This window comes from Aquarana catesbeiana, linkage group LG13, assembly GCF_042186555.1.
Source record: "Aquarana catesbeiana isolate 2022-GZ linkage group LG13, ASM4218655v1, whole genome shotgun sequence".
NCBI classification, from domain to species: domain Eukaryota; kingdom Metazoa; phylum Chordata; class Amphibia; order Anura; family Ranidae; genus Aquarana; species Aquarana catesbeiana.
In genome coordinates this window covers 34,328,245-34,348,347 of record NC_133336.1, presented here as the reverse complement: position 1 = coordinate 34,348,347, position 20,103 = coordinate 34,328,245, and the positions used below count along the sequence as shown (strand labels likewise).

The following is a 20,103-nucleotide window of genomic DNA, read 5'->3' as shown; positions in this document are numbered from 1 at the left end:
TTGATGCCCTGTCGCATGTGGGTGACAATGCCCCCCCGCAGTAGTGGCAATGCCCCCAACAACATACACTTTCTGGTCCAGGGTGCATAGTCCAAACTCATAACGAGGCATTGAGAGAGGCGCCAGGCCTATCCAAGAGTCGTCCTGGGGGAAATACATCTCCATGCTGGAAAGAAGAAAGTGACAACCGAATCAAGCATTGCAAATTACACGTCTTCAAAACACCATTTTGAAAGCTATATTCCAGAACAAGAGCTGGATTAGCAAGAAGAGACATCATCACTCTGCCTACTGTTCTCCTGTCTACACATCTCCTGTGATGGACTGTGTAATGCAGGAAGGTTTGACGACTTTTCCCAGTCCAGACCCTTTCCGAGTCATATGCCCCGTACACACAATAGGATTTTCCGATGGAAAATGTGTGATAGGACTTTGTTGTCGGAAATTCCGACCGTGTGTAGGCTCCATCACAAATTTTCCATCAGAATTTCCGACACACAAAGTTTGAGAGCAGGATATAAAATTTTCCGACAACAAAATCCGTTGTCGGAAATTCCGATCGTGTGTACACAAATACGACACACAAAGTGTGTCCCGCATGCTCAGAATAAATTAAGAAACGAAAGCTATTGGCTACTGCCCCGTTTATAGTCCCGACGTACGTGTTTTTTGTCACCACGTTCAGAACGATCGGATTTTCCGACAACTTTGTGTCACCGTGTGTATGCAAGACAAGTTCGAGCCAACATCCGTCTGAAAAAAACCATGGATTTTGTTGTCGGAATGTCCGATCAATGTCCGACCGTGTGTACGGGGCATAAGGCATTTATACTATCACACATTTAAAGGCCAAGTTCACCTTTGTTTTTTCTCTATAAATTCCAGCTCCCCTATGTACCAATATAGCATTAAATGTACTTATTTTGCAAAATTAAAAAAAGCTTTCCATTTATTCTACACAGGCTTACCTCACTCTCTTCATAGCGGTTTAAAACACACTGCTCCATTACTTCTGCCTTACTTCTTGGACAGACTTTAGGTCATGACACAGGAAGGAGTTGACCAGCTGAGGGTAGATGATGCAGGGTGTGTGCTAATGAGATCAGCTGGTCAACTCCTTCCAGTGTCTGGCCAGGAAGTAAGGCAGAAGCAATCAAGCAGTGTTTTTAAACAGCTGGAAAAAAGCAGTTTTATTTTTGCAAAAGAAGTACATTAATAGTACATTAATGCTATATTGGTACATAGGAGAGCTGGAATTTAGAGAAAAAAAAAAAGAGGGTGAACAAAAAGGTGAACTTAGACTAACCACCTTCACGCCGACGTAACACAAACATGCGGCCTTTGCTTGAAGGGGTTTTTTAGAGCTTTCTTATAACAATCGATGCGGCTAAAAGTTGCTTGGCTGTTTTTACAAGCAGTGGGACGGGACGCCCTCCTCCTCCCCCCGTGCGCTCTCTCCCATCCCACCAGGAGTCCCAGCTGGCCAGAGACCCCAACAAAGCCGGAATCGGCTTAGATCGGGTCTCAGATCTAGGAACCCGGAAGCGATGTCATGACATCACTTCCGGTTTACAGAAGATTTAAAAGGCGCCAAATTTTTAAAAAATGACATCATTCAAAAAGACTGCCAAACTTGGCGTTTTGAATGCTTTTAAGTGCATAAGAGATCTGGGGATCCCAGATCCCTCCATAAAAAGAGTACCTGTCACTGCCTATTACTGTCACAAGGGATGTGTTGAAGGGATGTACATTCCTTCTAAAAGCAATAAACGTGATCAAAAATAAATAAAGGGGGACAGTGTAAAAAAAATAAATAAAAAATAAAAAATGAAAGTGCCCCATGCTTGCGCACAGAAGCGAACGTATACGCAAGCCGCGCCCGCAAATGTAAACGGTGTTGAAACCACACATGTGAGGTATTGCCACGATCGTTAGAGCGAGAGCAATAATTCTAGCCCAAGTACCGTACTTCGTCCAATTTTAAAGCGAGACATGTTGGGTATCTATTTACTTGGCGTAACATCTTTCGCATTGTACAAAAAAAATTAGGCCAACTTTACTGGGTTTTTTTTTTTTTTTTTACAGTGTGACATAAAATATTGCAATGATCGCCATTTTATTCTCTAGGGTCTCTGAGATAGAGACTATATATATATATATATATATATATATATATATATATATATATATATATATATATATATATATATATATATATATATATATATTTTCTCTATCTCAGAGACCCTAGAGAATAAAATGTATATATATATATAATGTTTGGGGGGTTTTAAGTAATTTTCTAGCAAAAAATACTGATTCTAACTTGTAAGTCACAAATGTCAGAAAAGGGCTTAGGCATGAAGGGGTTAAATTGGATCCAAAGCTGAATTGTTTTTTTTATTACATTTTGGTTCAGGTAGAGAATGGTTAAAATCATCAAGCTTTTATTTTTGCCATTGGGGAGATTTTCAGTCACACCCTGTCCTGTAAACACAACAGGAAATGAGAGCAAATCTCTCCAAACTGAAGGAAATTCCCACTTAGACCACAGTGACTAGATCACTAGAACATGTGTCCCCATTAAAAGATTCCCCTTCTATGCTTGTTCAAATTCATCTTCTGAGCACCTGGGAAGCCCCATGACCCCATGTACAATCTAAAATGGAGGCCTTGATTTCTGATTTTACTCTAAAACTATTAATGGCGGTTCTCCACCATTTTTAAAAGGGGTCTGGACTACCTCAAGAGCTATGTCCACCATTCAAATCTTTGGAACTTTAAAAGGGGTTGTAAACCCTTTTTTTTTTTTTAAATATATATATATATATATATATATATATATATATATATATATATATATATATATATATATATATATATATATATATATATATATATATATATATATATATACACAAACATGTCCTACTTACCTGCTCTGTGCAAAAGTTTTGCACAGAGCAGCCCAGATCCTCTTCTTCTGGGGTGCCCCGACGCGCTCCAGGCCCCTCCTCTTCATTGGGTGCCCCCACAGAAAGACGCTTTCCCTGGGGGCACCTATGCAGGCTCGCTCCCGAGTCACGCTGCAGCATCTATTGACACAGACAGCAGGATTCGGACCCGCCCCACACTCCCGTTTCACTGGATTTGATTGACAGCAGGGCTGCTATCAATCTATCCAATGAGGAGAGAGACAGCAACTGGGGCAACTGCGCTCATGCACATCGCTGGATCGGAGTTGGCTCAGGTAAGGAAAAAAAAAATGGGGGGGGGGGGGGGGGGTTGGGTGTCTGAGAGGAGCTGCAGCACAGGTTTTTCACCCTAATGCATTAAGGTGAAAAACCTTTTGTGCTCCAGTTGCCCCCCTTTTTCTTACCTGAACCCGATCGTTCCATCGACGAGCACAAGCCCAGCAGCTCCGGCCGCTGTCTCGGGTCCTCACTGGATAGATTGAAAGCAGCAGGAGCCATTGGCTCCTGCTGCTGTCAATCAAATCTAGTGACATGGGAGCCGGGGACGGGGCCGAGTCCTGCTGTCTGTGTCAATGGACACAGCAGCAGGACTCGGGAATGCGCACGCACGAGTGCCCCCATGGAAAGCGGCTCTCCGTGAGGGCACTCGATGATGAGGAGCCAGGAGCGCCGCCGGGGGGACCCCAGAAGAGGATCAGGGCCACTCTGCACAACACCACTGTACAGAGAAGGTAAGTATAACATGTTTGTTATTTTTATTTATGTTTTTTAAACAAACCTTTACAATCACTTTAAAGCCAGCGGGCTGCAACAGAATCAAACTATGATGTATAGTAATATCTACGCAACCTATCACAGAACTGTGATAACATAACTAGCCATTTATCAGGGCCCATTCACAGCCATGAAAAGGAGGGGGGAAAAGGTAATTAGCTGGAGTTCGTTCTAACACAAGTTTACACAGGGGTTTCAAATCTGGATATCAGCAGGGGTGCTCGAGGAAGGTAAGCCTTAAAGTAGAACTATGGGCAAAACTCCCCCATCCCCCCCCCCCCCCCATTTTGGATAGAGCAAGGGAGGGACATAACTCCTGTCAGTCTGTTTTTTGCCATCTGTGTCCCATTGAGGAGATTTACCTTTGCTTCCTATCACCAAAACGATTGCCCTTCCTTCTCAGAGCTGGCCGCTCAGCTGTCGGCTAATTGCCAGCTCCTATCTCTCCACAGTTACTCAACTGTTGATGATATCCTGCTCGTCAGTCCTGCCTACTTAAGTTGTTCAGCCCAGTGGATCTCTGCCTTCGCCTTGGTCAACATCACTATCTCCTGCGTTCCTGTTTAAAGACCGGCTTTGCTGACATCCCTTCTGGCTCCAGATCTTGCTTGCTGTTCCACTACATTGATCCCTGGCTTCTGGCTTGGCTGACTATCTGTTCCGGTTACTGAACTTTGGCTGTGTTTTGACTACATTTGTTCTTTTTACTTTTATTATTAAACAAGTGTGATTTAACTGTACTTCTGTCTCGGTCTGATTTCATGGTTTCTGACATGTTCCCATGGTAAGATGCCCTCTCCATTACTTTTCTGGGTACAACCCAAAATTTGGGATTTTCTTTTACTTTCAGTGATAATGTTAAAATAGGACAAATAGAGGAGGGTGAAACTTACTAACGGAAGCACAGACGGTAATATATAAAAAAAAAAAAATGACAGATGTTTTAATCTATCCCCAAGCTATCCAAAAATAAATTGTTTTGCCTCTAGTTGTACTTTAAGGCCTGTACATACGCAATGAATATTGGGCGGTTCAATGGGAAACCAGCGGACATTCGGCCTGTGTGTACTGCAGCCCGCCTGACAGAAGCTGGCATTCTATCAGTGCTCTCAGAGCACTGACCGGTGTGTTCTGGCGAGGGGGGCGTCCCCCTGTCAGAACACAATAGCTCAGCAGGGGAGATTGCTGTACTAACATCAGATAGGTAGTACAGCGGCTCCTTCCCAAGCTCTTACGTTTTTTTTTTTGTTCAGTTAAAAAAAAAAAAAAAACTGCTAGTGTGTACCAGGCTTTAGTAGCAGAGAAGGTGGGCTATAAAGAGAACCTCTTACTTTGTTCTAAATCAGCAACGTGACAGGTTCTCTTTAAAACCAGAAAAGAGGTTTGCGCTGCGCACAATAAGAGCACCATACTCGATGGGTCAGCTGCCTATGTATGGAAGACCCTTACATGTCTACATCGACATACCTCTCCAAACACGTAAACAGTCCAGCTTTCCCTCCCACCGCGCAAAGCACTTTGGGAGCGCAGCGAGGCTGAGTCTTTAGCACCGTCTGATGGGACAGTCTATGTTCAGGCATAAAATGGTATTTCAGAGCTTCGTTGAGTAAATGTTTACAGGTGTGGTCATCGCGTATAAGGTGATTAGCTTCATAAAGCCTGGTGAGAAATTTGACACTCAGCAAAGGCAGTCGGACACAGTGCAACAATTGGGAGAGGAACTTCTGCCTCTCCTGTACGTCATACTTGATCCAGGCCTCTAGCGCATAAAACACACTCTCCTCACTAACAACATTCAAACAGTCATTGGAAACGATCTCGTGCAACTCCGAATTCGTCAGCTCGAAAAACTCTTCCGTCTGAGAGACGTCCTCAAAGTTCTGGCAAATGAACTTGTTGGCAGCTAGGTAAAGTTCGTGGCAGCCGTAAGTCTCGGCAAAGCGTGAGATGCCAATGCAATTGCCCACGTCGAGCTGGCTCTCCAGGAACGCACAGCATTCCTTCAGCACTAGCTTGATCTGTAGCAGGTTGGCCGCTGGAAGAAGAGACTCGACTGTTTCCTGGGAAATGAAAACTGTCCCTGTGTAGGCGTATTCTATGATGGCCTGGAGAGCGGCCTCATCGACGCACTGGAATTCTACCTGAGTATTCTCTTTCTCTGAAAGGTTTCCTGTAAACATGGCTTTAAAATAGGGGCTGATGCTGGCAAGCACCACTTTATGGGCGTGTATCTTGACATCGCCAACCTGGAGGACAATATCGCAGAGCTCGTGGTGTTGGCGGAGGAGGTTCAGGCCCTGCAGAAGCTGTTCTGAGTGCAAGTGGGTTATGTTGGCAAGCATGTAGGACTGGGAGGACTGGTCCATCTGAAAAGACAAATAAAAACAACATATACTTATATACATAATTTAAAGCTGGTTAAAAATGATTGTAAAAGTCTAGTTTAAAAAAAATAAAATAAAAATAATAAACATGGTATACTTACCTCCTCTGTGCAGTTGGTTTTGCACAGGGCAGTCCGGATCCTCCTCTTCTCAGGTCCCTCTTGGCTGCTCCTGGCCCCTCCCTCCTATTGAGTGCCCCCACAGTCAACAGCTTCCTATGGGGGCACCCGAGCCGAGTCACAGCTCCGTGTGTCCATTCAGACACAGGGCCCCGATCCAGGCCCCTCTCTCCCCTGATTGGCTGGCTGACTTTGACTGACAGCCGCGGGAGTCAATGGCGCCGCTGCTGTGTCTCAGCCAATCAGGGAGGAGTGTCCCGGACAGCTTAGACATTCATGGACATGGCTGGAGAGAGATGGGGCTCAGGTAAGTAACTAGGGGGGTGCTGGGTTGACTGCTACACTCAAACGTTTTTTATCTTAATGCATAGAATGCATTAAGATAAAAAACCTCCTGCCTTTACAACTCCTTTAATGATGGCAATAACACAAGAAAAATACCAATAAAGAGCACCTGTCAGCCATTTAAAGCCCAACTCTAGGCATTAGAACAAAATGCAAGGGTTAAAGGCTCTTTAAAGTAGAACTTCCCTATTCTACAGCCGCTCAGGTCCAGTCCCAGCATCAGCTGTCCAGTGTGGAAGCGGGTGCAGGGGAGGCAGCCGACAACGAAAGCTCAATAGTAAGTCTATGGGCGACGTTGTTTCCCAGCCGTTTCATAGCCACTGTCAGTCCTCTCCTGCACACAGCTTCCGTTGCTGGGAACCGGACCGGATCGGCTGCAGGATAGGCAAGTACAGCGATTTTTACTTCACAGGGTTAGATAGTTTAGGTTTATAATGTGTCAGAGAGCAGGTTAAGAGTTTGTTTTTGCTTGGACTTTACACTTTAAATCTAGGAGGCCGGCTCCCCTCATCTGTGTGACCGCTCCCCACAGCCTCCTTTCTCTAAGGTGATCCAGCCTGCAGTTGCATACCTCCCTCCGCACATACAATGCAGGACTAGACCTTGAAATGGTTCTTGATAAAATCCAGGGCCTGCACACATCCCAGAGCTTCAATGAGAAGAGTGCTGGAGCAAGGAACAGAGTATAGAACTTTTACCCCTAATTATTATTATTATTATTATACGGGATTTATATAGCGCCGACAGTTTACGTAGCGCTTTATAACATTAGGGCAGACAGTACAAGTACAATACAATTCAATACAGGAGGAATCAGAGGGCCCTGCTCGTTAGAGCTTACAATCTAATAGATACTAAAGTCTGTTTTTTTAGGTAAAAATAACAAACATGTTATACTTACCTGCCCTGTGTAATGGATTTGCAGAGAGAAGCCCGGATCCTCCTCCTCTCGGGTCCCTCTTCTCTGCTCCTGGCCCCATTCCTCCTGTTGGGTGCCCCTACAAACAAGCAGCTTGCTATGAGAGGTCCCGAGCCATAGCTCCCTGTGTCCATTCAGACACGGAGCTGCAGCCCGAACCCACCCCCTTTCTCTCCTCATTGGCTGACTGGCTTTGAATGACAGCAGTGGGGGCCAATGGCGCTGTGCTGCGGTCTCAGCCAATAAGGGGGCAGCAAACATCGCTGGAAATTTTAAAATTGTAAAAAATGGCCTGTCATAAAGGGGGGGGGGGGGGGGTAAATCTTCCGGAGGTGAGGTGGCTAGAGCAAGAAAGCAAAAGCAATGGAGGTCACTCATATTATTAACTAGTAAAAATGAGGTTCACATGGGTAAAGCAATAGACTTAAACATAGAAAATTCCCCAGCTCCAGCTTTAATATTTAGGTTAAAATAGGTTTTTGTTGAGTACGTTTGCAAATCCATGTACGGCCACACAGCCGCGTCCTGGCACCTCTACAAAGTATGGTCTGTAAAGCTCCATTTATGCACGGCTATATCCAGGTGCATCTCAGAATTAAAATATCATCAAAAAGTTAATTCAATTTAGTAATTCAATTCAAAAAGTGAAACTCATATTTTATTTAGATTCATTACACAGAGTGATATATTTCAAGCATTTTTTTCTTTTAATTTTGAAGATTATGGCTTACAGCTAGTGAAAACTTCAAATTATGTATCTCAGAAAATTAGATTATTACATAAGACCCCAATTAAAAAAAAAAAAAAAAAGTTTTGCATTTCATTTTGGAAATCGAGGTCCCAGAGTCTGGAGGAAGAGTGGAGAGAGACAGAATCCAAGTTGCATGAGGTTCAGTGTGAAGTTTCCACAGTCAGTGATGATTTGGGGAGCCATGTCATCTGCTGGTGTTGGTTCTCTGTGTTTTATCAAGTCCAAAGTCAGCTCAGCCCTATAGTAGGAAATTCTAGAGCACTTCATGTTCCCTCTGCTGACCAGTTTTATGGAGATGCTGATTTCATTTTCCAGCAGGACTTGGCACCTGTCCACACTGCCAAAAAGTACCAATACCTGCTTTAGTGATCATGGCATCACTAAGCTTGATTGGCCAAGAAACTCACCTGACCTAAACCCCATAGAGAATCTGTGGGGTATTGTCAATAGGAAGATGAGAGACACCAGACCTAACAATGCAGAAGAGCTGAAGACCGCTATCAAAGCCACCTGGGCTTCCATAACACTTCAGCAGTGCCACAGGCTGATCACCTCAATACCACGCCGCATTACATAGTTACATAGTTGGCAAGGTTGAAAAAAAAAAAAGAACACAAGTCCATCAAGTTCAACCTATGTGTGTGATTTTATGTCAGTATTACATTGTAAATACCTGTATGTTGTGGTCATTTAGGTGCTTATCTAATGTTTTTTTTTAAATTGATGCTCCCCGCTGAAACCACCGCCTGTGGAAGGGAATTCTACATTCTTACCGCTCTCACAGTAAAGAACCCTCTACGTCAGGGATATACAATTAGCGAACCTCCAGCTGTTGCAAAACTACAAGTCCCATCATGCCTCTGCCTCTGAGTGTCATGTTTGTGGCTGTCCGAGTCTTGCTATGCCCCATGGGACTTGTAGTTTTGCAACAGCTGGAGGTCCGCTAATTGCATATCCCTGTTCTACGTAGTTTAAGGCTAAACCTCTTTTCTTCTAATTTTAGTGAGTGGCCGCATCTCTTTTTAAATTCCCTTTCGCGGAAAAGTTTTATCCCTATTGTGGGGTCACCAGTACGGTAATTGTACATTGAAATCATATCCCCTCTCAAGCGTCTCTTCTCCAGAGAGAATAAGTTCAGTGCTCGCAACCTTTCCTCATAACTAAGATCTTCCAGACCCTTTATTAGCTTTGTTGCCCTTCTTTGTACTCGCTCCATTTCCAGCACATCCTTCCTGAGGACTGGTGCCCAGAACTGGACAGCATACTCCAGGTGCGGCCAGACCAGAGCCTTGTAGAGCGGGAGAATTATCATTTTATCTCTGGAGTTGATCCCCTTTTTAATGCCAATATTCTGTTTGCTTTGTTAGCAGCAGCTTGGCATTGCATGACATTGCTGAGCCTATCATCTACTAGGACCTCCAGGTCCTTTTCCATCCTAGATTCCCCCAGGAGGTTCTCCTCCCAGTGTTTTGCTCATAAATGCATCATTTTACATTTTTCTACATTAAACCTCATTTGCCATGTAGTTGCCCACCCCATTCATTTGTTTAGATCCTCATGTAAGGTTTCCACATCCTGAGAAGTTATTGCCCTGCTTAACTTAGTATCGTCCGCAAATACAGAGATTGAACTGTTTATCCCATCCTCCAGATCATTTATGAATAAATTAAACAGGATTGGTCCCAGCACAGAACCCTGGGGAACCCACTACCCACCCCTGACCATTCTGAGTACTCCCCATTTATCACTACATTGATGCAGTAATTTATACAAAAGGATCCCGGCCCAAGTATTGAGTGCATACTATACTGTACACGGACATACTTTTCACTAAGCCAACATTTCTGTATTAAAAATCCTTATTTTATTGGTCTTATGTAATAATCAAATTTTCTGAGATACTGAATTTTAGGTTTTCACTAGCTGCAAGCCATAAACATCAAAATTAAAAGAAAAATGCTTGAAATAGATCACTCTGTGTGTAACGCCATTTCATAAAATACAGGAGTTTCACTTTTTTGAATACAAATACTGAAATAAATGAACTATTTGATCTTCTAATTTTATGAGATGCCCCTGTATATATATGCCTCAAATTGGGAACTTGAATATTTCAGTTACAGACCACATTTTGCAGAGGTGCTAGGACGCAGCAGTGTGGCTGTATAAACATTTGCAAAATGTATTCAACAAAAACCTGTTTTAACCTAAAATGTTACAGCAGTTTAATTGGATATTTTATGCTGCCTAGCATTGTGGTGCACTGCGTTAACAAAAATGGCGCACGTCTGTTTTTTGGATGTTTTCACACAATGGCAGTCCATTCATTTGTAAAGGCTGCCTTAATGCAACGTATTTTAGCACACTAAAAAATAAATAAATGTGTGTAAACACAGTGCACAAGAATGCCAAAGTGTGACTGGGGATTTAAAAAAAAAAAGACAATGGAAACTGAGCCATTACCTACAATGACTAGTCGTGGTTTCACTTTAATCACTTTTCTTGCACTGGAAAATTGGTCTCTGGAGCTTTTGGTTCAGGCTTTGGAGAAACCAGAAACCAGACTCCTCCATTCTGCCCAGATCTTTATGGTGAGCTCTGATCCAACAACGTTCTCATATCATCACCTGTATCACCATGTACTGCCTAACTAGTATCTGCATTGTGTCACCTGTCACCCATTTAACAGATCTTCCCTCACCTACGTCTTCCCTTAGCCACTGGCAATGTCACCCATCATCTGACTCATCAAAGCCATTTGTCATCCATCACCTGTCTTACCCATGTTCCTTTCTAAACAAAGCTAGTCTCTCTCCAAAGCTACCCGTTCTACCTGTCCCACATGTCACTCAACCATCATTTGTCTCGCTTAGGTTTCAATATTCATCCCCTGTCTCCTTTATGATGCTGGTCATCTATCGCACATCTCACTCATGTCCCATACATTGTCTACATACATACATCTCACATTCTATGTCCCTTATGACACCCGTCATCCATCTCAACTATGCCCCGTATGACACCTGTCATCCATCACTCATCTCACCTATGTCCTATATGACACCTATGTCATCCATCATTCATCTCACCTATGTCCCTTATGACACCTATGACATCCATCACTCATCGCACCTATGTCCCTTATGACAGCTGTCATCCATCACTCATCTCACCTATGTCCCTTATGACAGCTGTCATCCATCACTCATCTCACCTATGTCCTATATGACACCTATGTCATCCATCATTCATCTCACCTATGTCCCTTATGACACCTATGACATCCATCACTCATCGCACCTATGTCCCTTATGACAGCTGTCATCCATCACTCATCTCACCTATGTCCCTTATGACACCTGTCATCCATCTCACCTATGTCCCTTATGACACCTGTCATCCATCACTCATCTCACTTATGTACCTTATGACACCTGTCATCCATCACTCATCTCACCTATGTCCCTTATGACACCTGTTATCCATCACTCATCTCACCTATGTCCCTTATGACACCTGTCATCCATCACTCATCTCACCTATGTCCCTTATGACACCTGTCATCCATCACTCATCTCACCTATGTCCCTTATGACACCTGTCATCCATCACTCATCTCACTTATGTACCTTATGACACCTGTCATCCATCACTCATCTCACCTATGTCCCTTATGACACCTGTCATCCATCTCACCTATGTCCCTTATGACACCTGTCATCCATCACTCATCTCACTTATGTACCTTATGACACCTGTCATCCATCACTCATCTCACCTATGTCCCTTATGACACCTGTCATCCATCACTCATCTCACCTATGTCCCTTATGACACCTGTCATCCATCTCACCTATGTCCCTTATGACACCTGTCATCCATCACTCATCTCACTTATGTACCTTATGACACCTGTCATCCATCACTCATCTCACCTATGTCCCTTATGACACCTGTCATCCATCACTCATCTCACCTATGTCCCTTATGACACCTGTCATCCATCTCACCTATGTCCCTTATGACACCTGTCATCCATCACTCATCTCACCTATGTCCCTTATGACACCTGTCATCCATCACTCATCTCACCTATGTCCCTTATGACACCTGTCATCCATCACTCATCTCACCTATGTCCCTTATGACATCTGTCATCTATCACTCATCTCACCTATGTCCCTTATGACACCTGTCATCAATCACTCATCTCACCTATGTCCCTTATGACATCTGTCATCCATCACTCATCTCACCTATGTCCCTTATGACATCTGTCATCTATCACTCATCTCACCTATGTCCCTTATGACACCTGTCATCAATCACTCATCTCACCTATGTCCCTTATGACATCTGTCATCCATCACTCATCTCACCTATGTCCCTTATGACACCTGTCATCCATCTCACCTATGTGCCTTATGACACTTGTCAACCATCACTCATCTCACCTATGTCCCTTATGACACCTGTCATCCATCACTCATCTCACTTATGTACCTTATGACACCTGTCATCCATCACTTGCCTCACCTACATCTAAATTTTCACCTGTTTCCCTTATGATGCCTGTCATCCATCATACCTATTATCACACCCGTAATCCATAATTTATCTCACCTGTGTCTACCTTATGATGCTTGTCATTCATCATTTTCACTCATAACGCACATCAACTATCGCCTGTCTTAATCATGTCAGTCATCCATCTCCTACTACTTTCATCTGTCACCACCAGTAATATACTGCCATGCCGATCTCTGTTATCCACCATCTACTGCCTAACTTGTGTCTGCAGAAAGCCCCCCCAAGAGTCTGATATCTGTCACATATCTCTACTCTACAGTCACAGGTCTCTCCCACATCCCGTCCTATTTGTACAGTCAGATCTCTACCACTTATTGAATTTCTACAGCCATCTGTCTCATCTCATCACACAACCACATCACTATCATCTGTCTAATCTCTGCAGCCTGGCACCAGACACATCTCTATGATTTGTCCTATTTTCACATTACGGTCTTTTTCCACATACATTGTTTTTGCCACCTCTTCCCCCCTCTGTCACCTGTCTGAGGTGTATGATCTTCCTGTTTTCACAGCTCCGGATCGTCTGCATGCCTTCTATCTCCAGGGTGAAAACCTGTAGTCACCTACAGTGGGGAAAATAAGGATTTGATCCCCTGCAGATTTTGTAAGTTTGCCCACTTACAAGGTAATGAAGGGTCTAGAATTGTTATCATAGGTGTATTTAAAAATGAGAGAGACAGAATATCAACCAAAAAAAACTGAAAAAACACAATACTAAATGTTATAAACCGAGTTCAGCAAGAAAAAAAAATAAGTATTTGATCCCCTACCAACCAACTATAATTCTGGCTCCCACAGACTGGCTAAAGTAGGTGCTCATGCGGTACACAGATTAGTCTGGTCAATGTAAGAAGGCGCTCCTAATGACAACCCGTTATGTGTATAAAAGACACCTGTCCACAGAATATTTCTTCCATTCAAACCTCACCAATATGGCCAAGACCAAAGAGCTGTCAAAGGACATCGGGGACAAGATTGTGAACCTACACAAGGCTGGAATGGGCTACAAGACCATCAGCAAGAAGCTTGGTGAGGAGACAAATTGTTGGACAATGGAAGAAACACAAAATAACCATCAATCGCCCTCGGTCTGAAGGTCCATGCAAGATGTACCCCCTCATGGGGTGAGGATGATCATGAGAAAAGTGAGGGATCAGACAAGAACCACACGGGAGGAGCTTATGAATGATCTCAAGGCAGTTGGGACCACAGTCACCAAATAAACCATTGGTAACACAATACGCCACCATGGATTGAAATCCTGTAGCGTTTGCAAGGTCCCCCTACTTAAGAAGGCACATTTTCCAGCCAGTCTGAAGTTTTCCAATGAACATACAGTATAAATGATTCAGAGAAGGCTTGTGAGAAAGTGCTGGGGTCAGATGAGACCAAAATTGAGCTCTTTGGCATTAACTCGACTCGCCGTGTTTGGAGGAAGAAAAATGCTGACTATGACTTTAAGAACACCATCCCTACAGTCAAGTATGGAGGTGGAAACATGATGCTTTGGGGCTGTTTCTCTGCTAAAGGTCCAGGCCGACTTTGCTGCATTGAGGGGCCAATGGATGGGGCCATGTATTGTAAAATCTTGGATGAGAACCTTCTTCCCTCAACCAGAACACTGAAGATGGGTCATTGATGGGTCTTCCAGCATGACAATGACCCAACACATATCGCCAAGGCAACAAAGGAGTGGCTCAAGAAGCAGCACATTGAGGTCAAGGAGTGGCCTAGCCAGTCTCCAGACCTTAATCCTATAGAAAATTTATGGAGGAAGCTGAAACTTCGAGTTGCCAAGCGACAGCCAAGAAACCTTAAAGGGCTTATGAACCCTCATGTTTTTTTCACCTTAATGCATAAAGGTGAAAAAACTTCTGTCACTGACTGCCCCCCCCCGTTTTACTCACCTGAGTCCTGTATTCCCCGTCAGAGACACGCTCTTCCCCTCTCCCCGGTGTCTCGGCTCTTGATTGGATAGATAGCAGCACAGCCATTGGCTCCCGCTGCTGTCAATCAAATCCAATGATGCGGGGGCGTGGCCCGAGTCCTACATTCGTGTCTATGGACACCAAATGCTGGACACCGGAGCGTGCCTGCAAGGTAACCCCCCCGGGAGAGCGCTTCTCCTAGGGGGTTATATGATGCGGGGGAGGAGCTACCAGCGCCGCCAGGGGACCCCAGAACTCGGAGGATCGGGGCCACTCTGTGCAAAACGAACTGCACAGTGGATCTAAGTATGATATGTTTGTTATTTTAAAAAAAATTTAAAAACGAAGCCTTACAATCACTTCATAGATTTAGAGAAGATGTGTAAAGAAGAGTGGACCAAAATCCCTCCTGAGATGTGTGCAAACCTGGTCACCAACTACAAGAAACATCTCACCTCTGTGCTTCCCAACAAGGGATTCTCCACCAAGTACTAAGTTATGTTTTGCTTGAGGATGAAATACTTATTATACTCAGTGAACTGCAACTTGATTTATATAACATTTGTATCATGTGTTTTTTCTGGATTTTTGGTTGATATTCTGTCTCTATCATATAAAATACACCTATGATAAAAATTATAGGCCCTTCATTTCTTTGTAAGCGGGCAAACTTACCAAATCTGCTGGGGATCAAATAATTATTTTCCTCACTGTGTATCAACTATCAATCAGCCAATCCAGCATCCCATCACCTGTCCCAGCCTTGTCATCATATGTAGTAACAGTCTGATCATCTGTCCCCGATTTCCTTCTACTTCACTGCCGAATCCAGTCTCCTCCATTGTGTCACTCATCTTCTCCCTACAACCAATCTCCTCTCAGGTGTCACCTCTCTCCTCACTACCTGCAGACTATCAGCTCCATCTCATCTCTGCCCAAAGGACTAGAGAAAACCAGACTGATGTACACTAATCACAACTGTCATGTACTCCTAATGTCAAAATAAAGATTAATAAACGCACTCTGATTGGTGAAAAAAAAATCACCCACCCCCCCGTGCTCTGCTCCTTCCCCCTCTCACCCCATACTTCCCTCTTTCCCTTCCCAACTCTCCCTTACCCCCCGCCCACCATGCTCCTCTCAACCGCCCCCCCCATGCTCCTCTCCTTCACCACCACCATGCACCTCTCACCCCCCCCCTTCATTTCTTCACATCCTTCTCTTTCCCCTACACTCCTCTCCCTTTCACCCCCCCCCCCCATTTCCTCACGCCATTCTCTTTCCCCTACGTTCCCCTCCCTTTCACCCCCCCCTCAATTCTTCAGAGCTCTTCTCTTTCCCCTACGCTCCTCTCCCTTTCAACCCCCCCTCCACTTCCTCACACCCATCTCTTTCCCCTACGCTCCTCTCCCTCTCACCCCTCCCCCACTTCCTCACGCCATTCTCTTTCCCCTACGTTCCCCTCCCTTTCACCCCCCCCCCCTCAATTCTTCAGAGCTCTTCTCTTTCACCTACACTCCTCTCCCTCTCACCCCCCCGCCACTTCCTCACGCCCTTCTCTTTCCCCTACGTTCCCCTTCCTTTCACCCCCCCCCACTTCTTCACGCTCTTCTCTTTACCCTACGCTCCTCTCCCTCTCACCCCCCCACTTCCTCACGCTCTTTTCTTTCCCTTACGCTCCCCTCCCTCTCACCCCCCCACTTCCTCACGCTCTTCTCTTTACCCTACGCTCCTCTACCTCTCACCCCCCCACTTCCTCATGCTCTTCTCTTTCCCCTACGCTCCCCTCCCTCTCACCCCCCCCACTTCCTCACGCTCTTTTCTTTCCCTTACGCTCCCGTCCCTCTCACCCCCCCACTTCCTCATGCTCTTCTCTTTCCCCTACGCTCCCCTCCCTCTCACCCCCCCCCACTTCCTCACGCTCTTTTCTTTCCCTTACGCTCCCGTCCCTCTCACCCCCCCACTTCCTCACGCTCTTCTCTTTCCCTTACGCTCCCCTCCCTCTCACCCCCCACTTTCTCATGCTCTTCTCTTTACCCTGCGCTCCTCTCCCTCTCACCCCCCCACTTCCTCACGCTTTTTTCTTTCCCTTACGCTCCCCTCCCTCTCACCCCCCCCCACTTCCTCACGCTCTTCTCTTTACCCTACGCTCCCCTCCCTCTCACCCCCCCCACTTCCTCACGCTCTTCTCTTTACACTACGCTTCTCTCCCTCTCACCACCCCCCACTTCCTCATGCTCTTCTATTTCCCATACGCTCCTCTCCCTCTCACCCCCCCACTCTTCCTCACGTTCTTCTATTTCCCCTACGCTCTCCTCCCTCCCCCACTTCCTCACGCTCTTCTATTTCCCCCTATGCTCCTCTCCCTCTCACCCCCCACTTCCTCACGCTCTTCTCTTTTCCCTATGCTCCTCTCCCTCTCAACCCCCCCCACTACCTCATGCCCTTCTTTTTCCCCTACGCTCCTCTCCCTCTCACCCTTCTCTTTCCCCTACGCTCCTCTCCCTCTCACCCTTCTCTTTCCCCTACGCTCCTCTCCCGCTCACCCCCCACTTCCTCACGCCCTTCTCTTTCCCCTATGCTCCTCTCCCTCTCACCCCCCCCGCCACTTCCTCACGCCCTTCTCTTTCCCCTACGCTCCCCTCCCTTTCACCCCCCCCCACTTCTTCACGCTCTTCTCTTTACCCTACGCTCCTCTCCCTCTCACCCCCCCACTTCCTCACGCTCTTTTCTTTCCCTTACGCTCCCCTCCCTCTCAACCCACCACTTCCTCACGCCCTTCTCTTTCCCCTACGTTCCCCTCCCTTTCACCCCCCCCCCCACTTCTTCACGCTCTTCTCTTTGCCCTGCGCTCCCCTCCCTCTCACCCCCCCTCCACTTCCTCACGCTCTTCTCTTTGCCCTACACTGCTCTCCCTCTCACCCCCCCCCACTTCCTCACGCTCTTCTCTTTCCCCTATGCTCCCCTCCCTCTCACCCCCACTTCCTCACGCTCTTCTCTTTCCCATAGGCTCCCCTCCCTCTCACCCCCACTTCCTCACGCTCTTCTCTTTCCCCTACGCTCCTCTCCCTCTCACCCCCCCCCCACTTCCTCACGCTCTTTTCTTTCCCTTACGCTCCCCTCCCTCTCAACCCACCACTTCCTCACGCCCTTCTCTTTCCCCTACGTTCCCCTCCCTTTCACCCCCCCCCCACTTCTTCACGCTCTTCTCTTTGCCCTGCGCTCCCCTCCCTCTCACCCCCCCTCCACTTTCTCACGCTCTTCTCTTTGCCCTACACTGCTCTCCCTCTCACCCCCCCCCCACTTCCTCAGGCTCTTCTCTTTCCCCTATGCTCCCCTCCCTCTCACCCCCACTTCCTCACGCTCTTCTCTTTCCCATAGGCTCCCCTCCCTCTCACCCCCACTTCCTCACGCTCTTCTTTTTCCCCTACGCTCCTCTCCCTCTCACCCCCCCCCCCACTTCCTCACGCTCTTCTCTTTCCCCTACGCTCCTCTCCCTCTCACCCCCCCCCCACTTTCTCATGCTCTTCTCTTTACCCCACGCTCTTCTCCCTCTCACCCCCCCCACTTTCTCATGCTCTTCTCTTTACCCTACGCCCCTCTCACCCCCCCCCACGCTCTTCTCTTTCCCCTACGCTCCTCTCCCTCTCACCCCCCCCCCCCACTTCCTCACGCTCTTTTCTTTCCCTTACGCTCCCCTCCCTCTCAACCCACCACTTCCTCACGCCCTTCTCTTTCCCCTACGTTCCCCTCCCTTTCACCCCCCCCCCCCACTTCTTCACGCTCTTCTCTTTGCCCTGCGCTCCCCTCCCTCTCACCCCCCCTCCACTTTCTCACGCTCTTCTCTTTGCCCTACACTGCTCTCCCTCTCACCCCCCCACTTCCTCACGCTCTTCTCTTTCCCCTATGCTCCCCTCCCTCTCACCCCCACTTCCTCACGCTCTTCTCTTTCCCCTATGCTCCCCTCCCTCTCACCCCCACTTCCTCACGCTCTTCTCTTTCCCCTATGCTCCCCTCCCTCTCACCCCCACTTCCTCACGCTCTTCTCTTTCCCCTACGCTCCTCTCCCTCTCACCCCCCCCCCACTTCCTCACGCTCTTCTCTTTCCCCTACGCTCCTCTCCCTCTCACCCCCCCCCCCCCCCACTTTCTCATGCTCTTCTCTTTACCCCACGCTCTTCTCCCTCTCACCCCCCCCACTTTCTCATGCTCTTCTCTTTACCCTACGCCCCTCTCACCCCCCCCCCCACGCTCTTCTCTTTCCCCTACGCCCCTCTCCCTCTCACCCCCCCCCCACGCTCTTCTCTTTCCCCTACGCTCCTCTCCCTCTCACCCCCCCCCCACGCTCTTCTCTTTCCCCTACGCTCCTCTCCCTCTCTTTCCCCTATGCTCCTCTCCCTCTCACCCCACCACTTCCTCACGCCCTTCTCTTTCCCCTACGCTCCTCTCCCTCTCACCCCCCACTTCCTCACGCCCTTCTCTTTCCCCTATGCTCCTCTCCTTTTCACCCCACCACTTCCTCCCCTCTTTCGCCCATGCTCCTTTCCTCTCCCCCCCACCCTCCTCTCCCTTAACCCACCCTTTCCTCCCCCTATGCTTCTCTCTCTCCCTCTCACCCCCCCTCCATGCGCTTCTCTCACCTCCCCCCCCCATACTCCTCTCTTAACCCACCCTTCTTTCTCTCACCCCATGGTAATCTCCTCTCCCCCCCATCCCACGCTCCTCTCTCCCCCATGCTCCTCCCCTCTCCTCTCTCTCTATCCCGCGTTCTCCCTCATCACTCTTCTCTCTCCCGGTCACGTCTCAGTCCGGTCTCCTCCTCCCCCGTCCTCATACCTGTGTCACCCGGAGACAGCGGAACAGACAGATCGCGGCCTCCTCCTTGTCACAACCCAAACACAGCGGAGACTCGTCACTTCCGGGTCAGCCAGACTCCGCCCAGCACAATGGAGGGCGGCTCTCCCCGGCGGACTACACTTCCCGGCGTGCGCTGCGCTCAACAGGGTGGGGCCTGCGGGTTGCTATAGCAGCGGGCTGAGCAGAGAATGGTGGGATAGGTGGACAGGGTGTCCTGTGTCTCCTCCTCCTGACATGCTGGGACTTCTAGTCCTACTTGTCAGTGTGTCCTGTGCGAGTCCTCCTCCGTCCAGGACTCTTTCTTCTAGATCTGCATGGAAGAGAATAGAAGCACTGGCAGAATGGCTTGTGGTTGTCCCCTGAGGCTCTGTTTGGGAGATTTCCCCTCAGTGTTGTCACCAGGACAGGAAGTCAGGAGAGATATCCAATAAGAAAAGTGCTGCAGTGCAGAACCAGCAT

At 47.3% G+C, this 20,103-nt stretch overlaps 1 protein-coding gene across 1 annotated transcript in view; it reads right to left on the bottom strand.

Annotated features, from left to right (window-relative positions):
* The window catches only part of KLHL28 (kelch like family member 28), a 28,257-nt gene extending 8,497 nt beyond the window's left edge, over positions 1-19,760 (bottom strand). Inside the window, 4 exon segments of the mRNA XM_073608929.1 lie at positions 8-35; positions 37-166; positions 5,217-6,115; positions 19,624-19,760. Coding sequence (XP_073465030.1) covers positions 8-35; positions 37-166; positions 5,217-6,115 — 1,057 coding nt within the window. The 5' untranslated portion in view covers positions 19,624-19,760.
* Between the last annotated feature and the right edge of the window lie 343 nt (positions 19,761-20,103).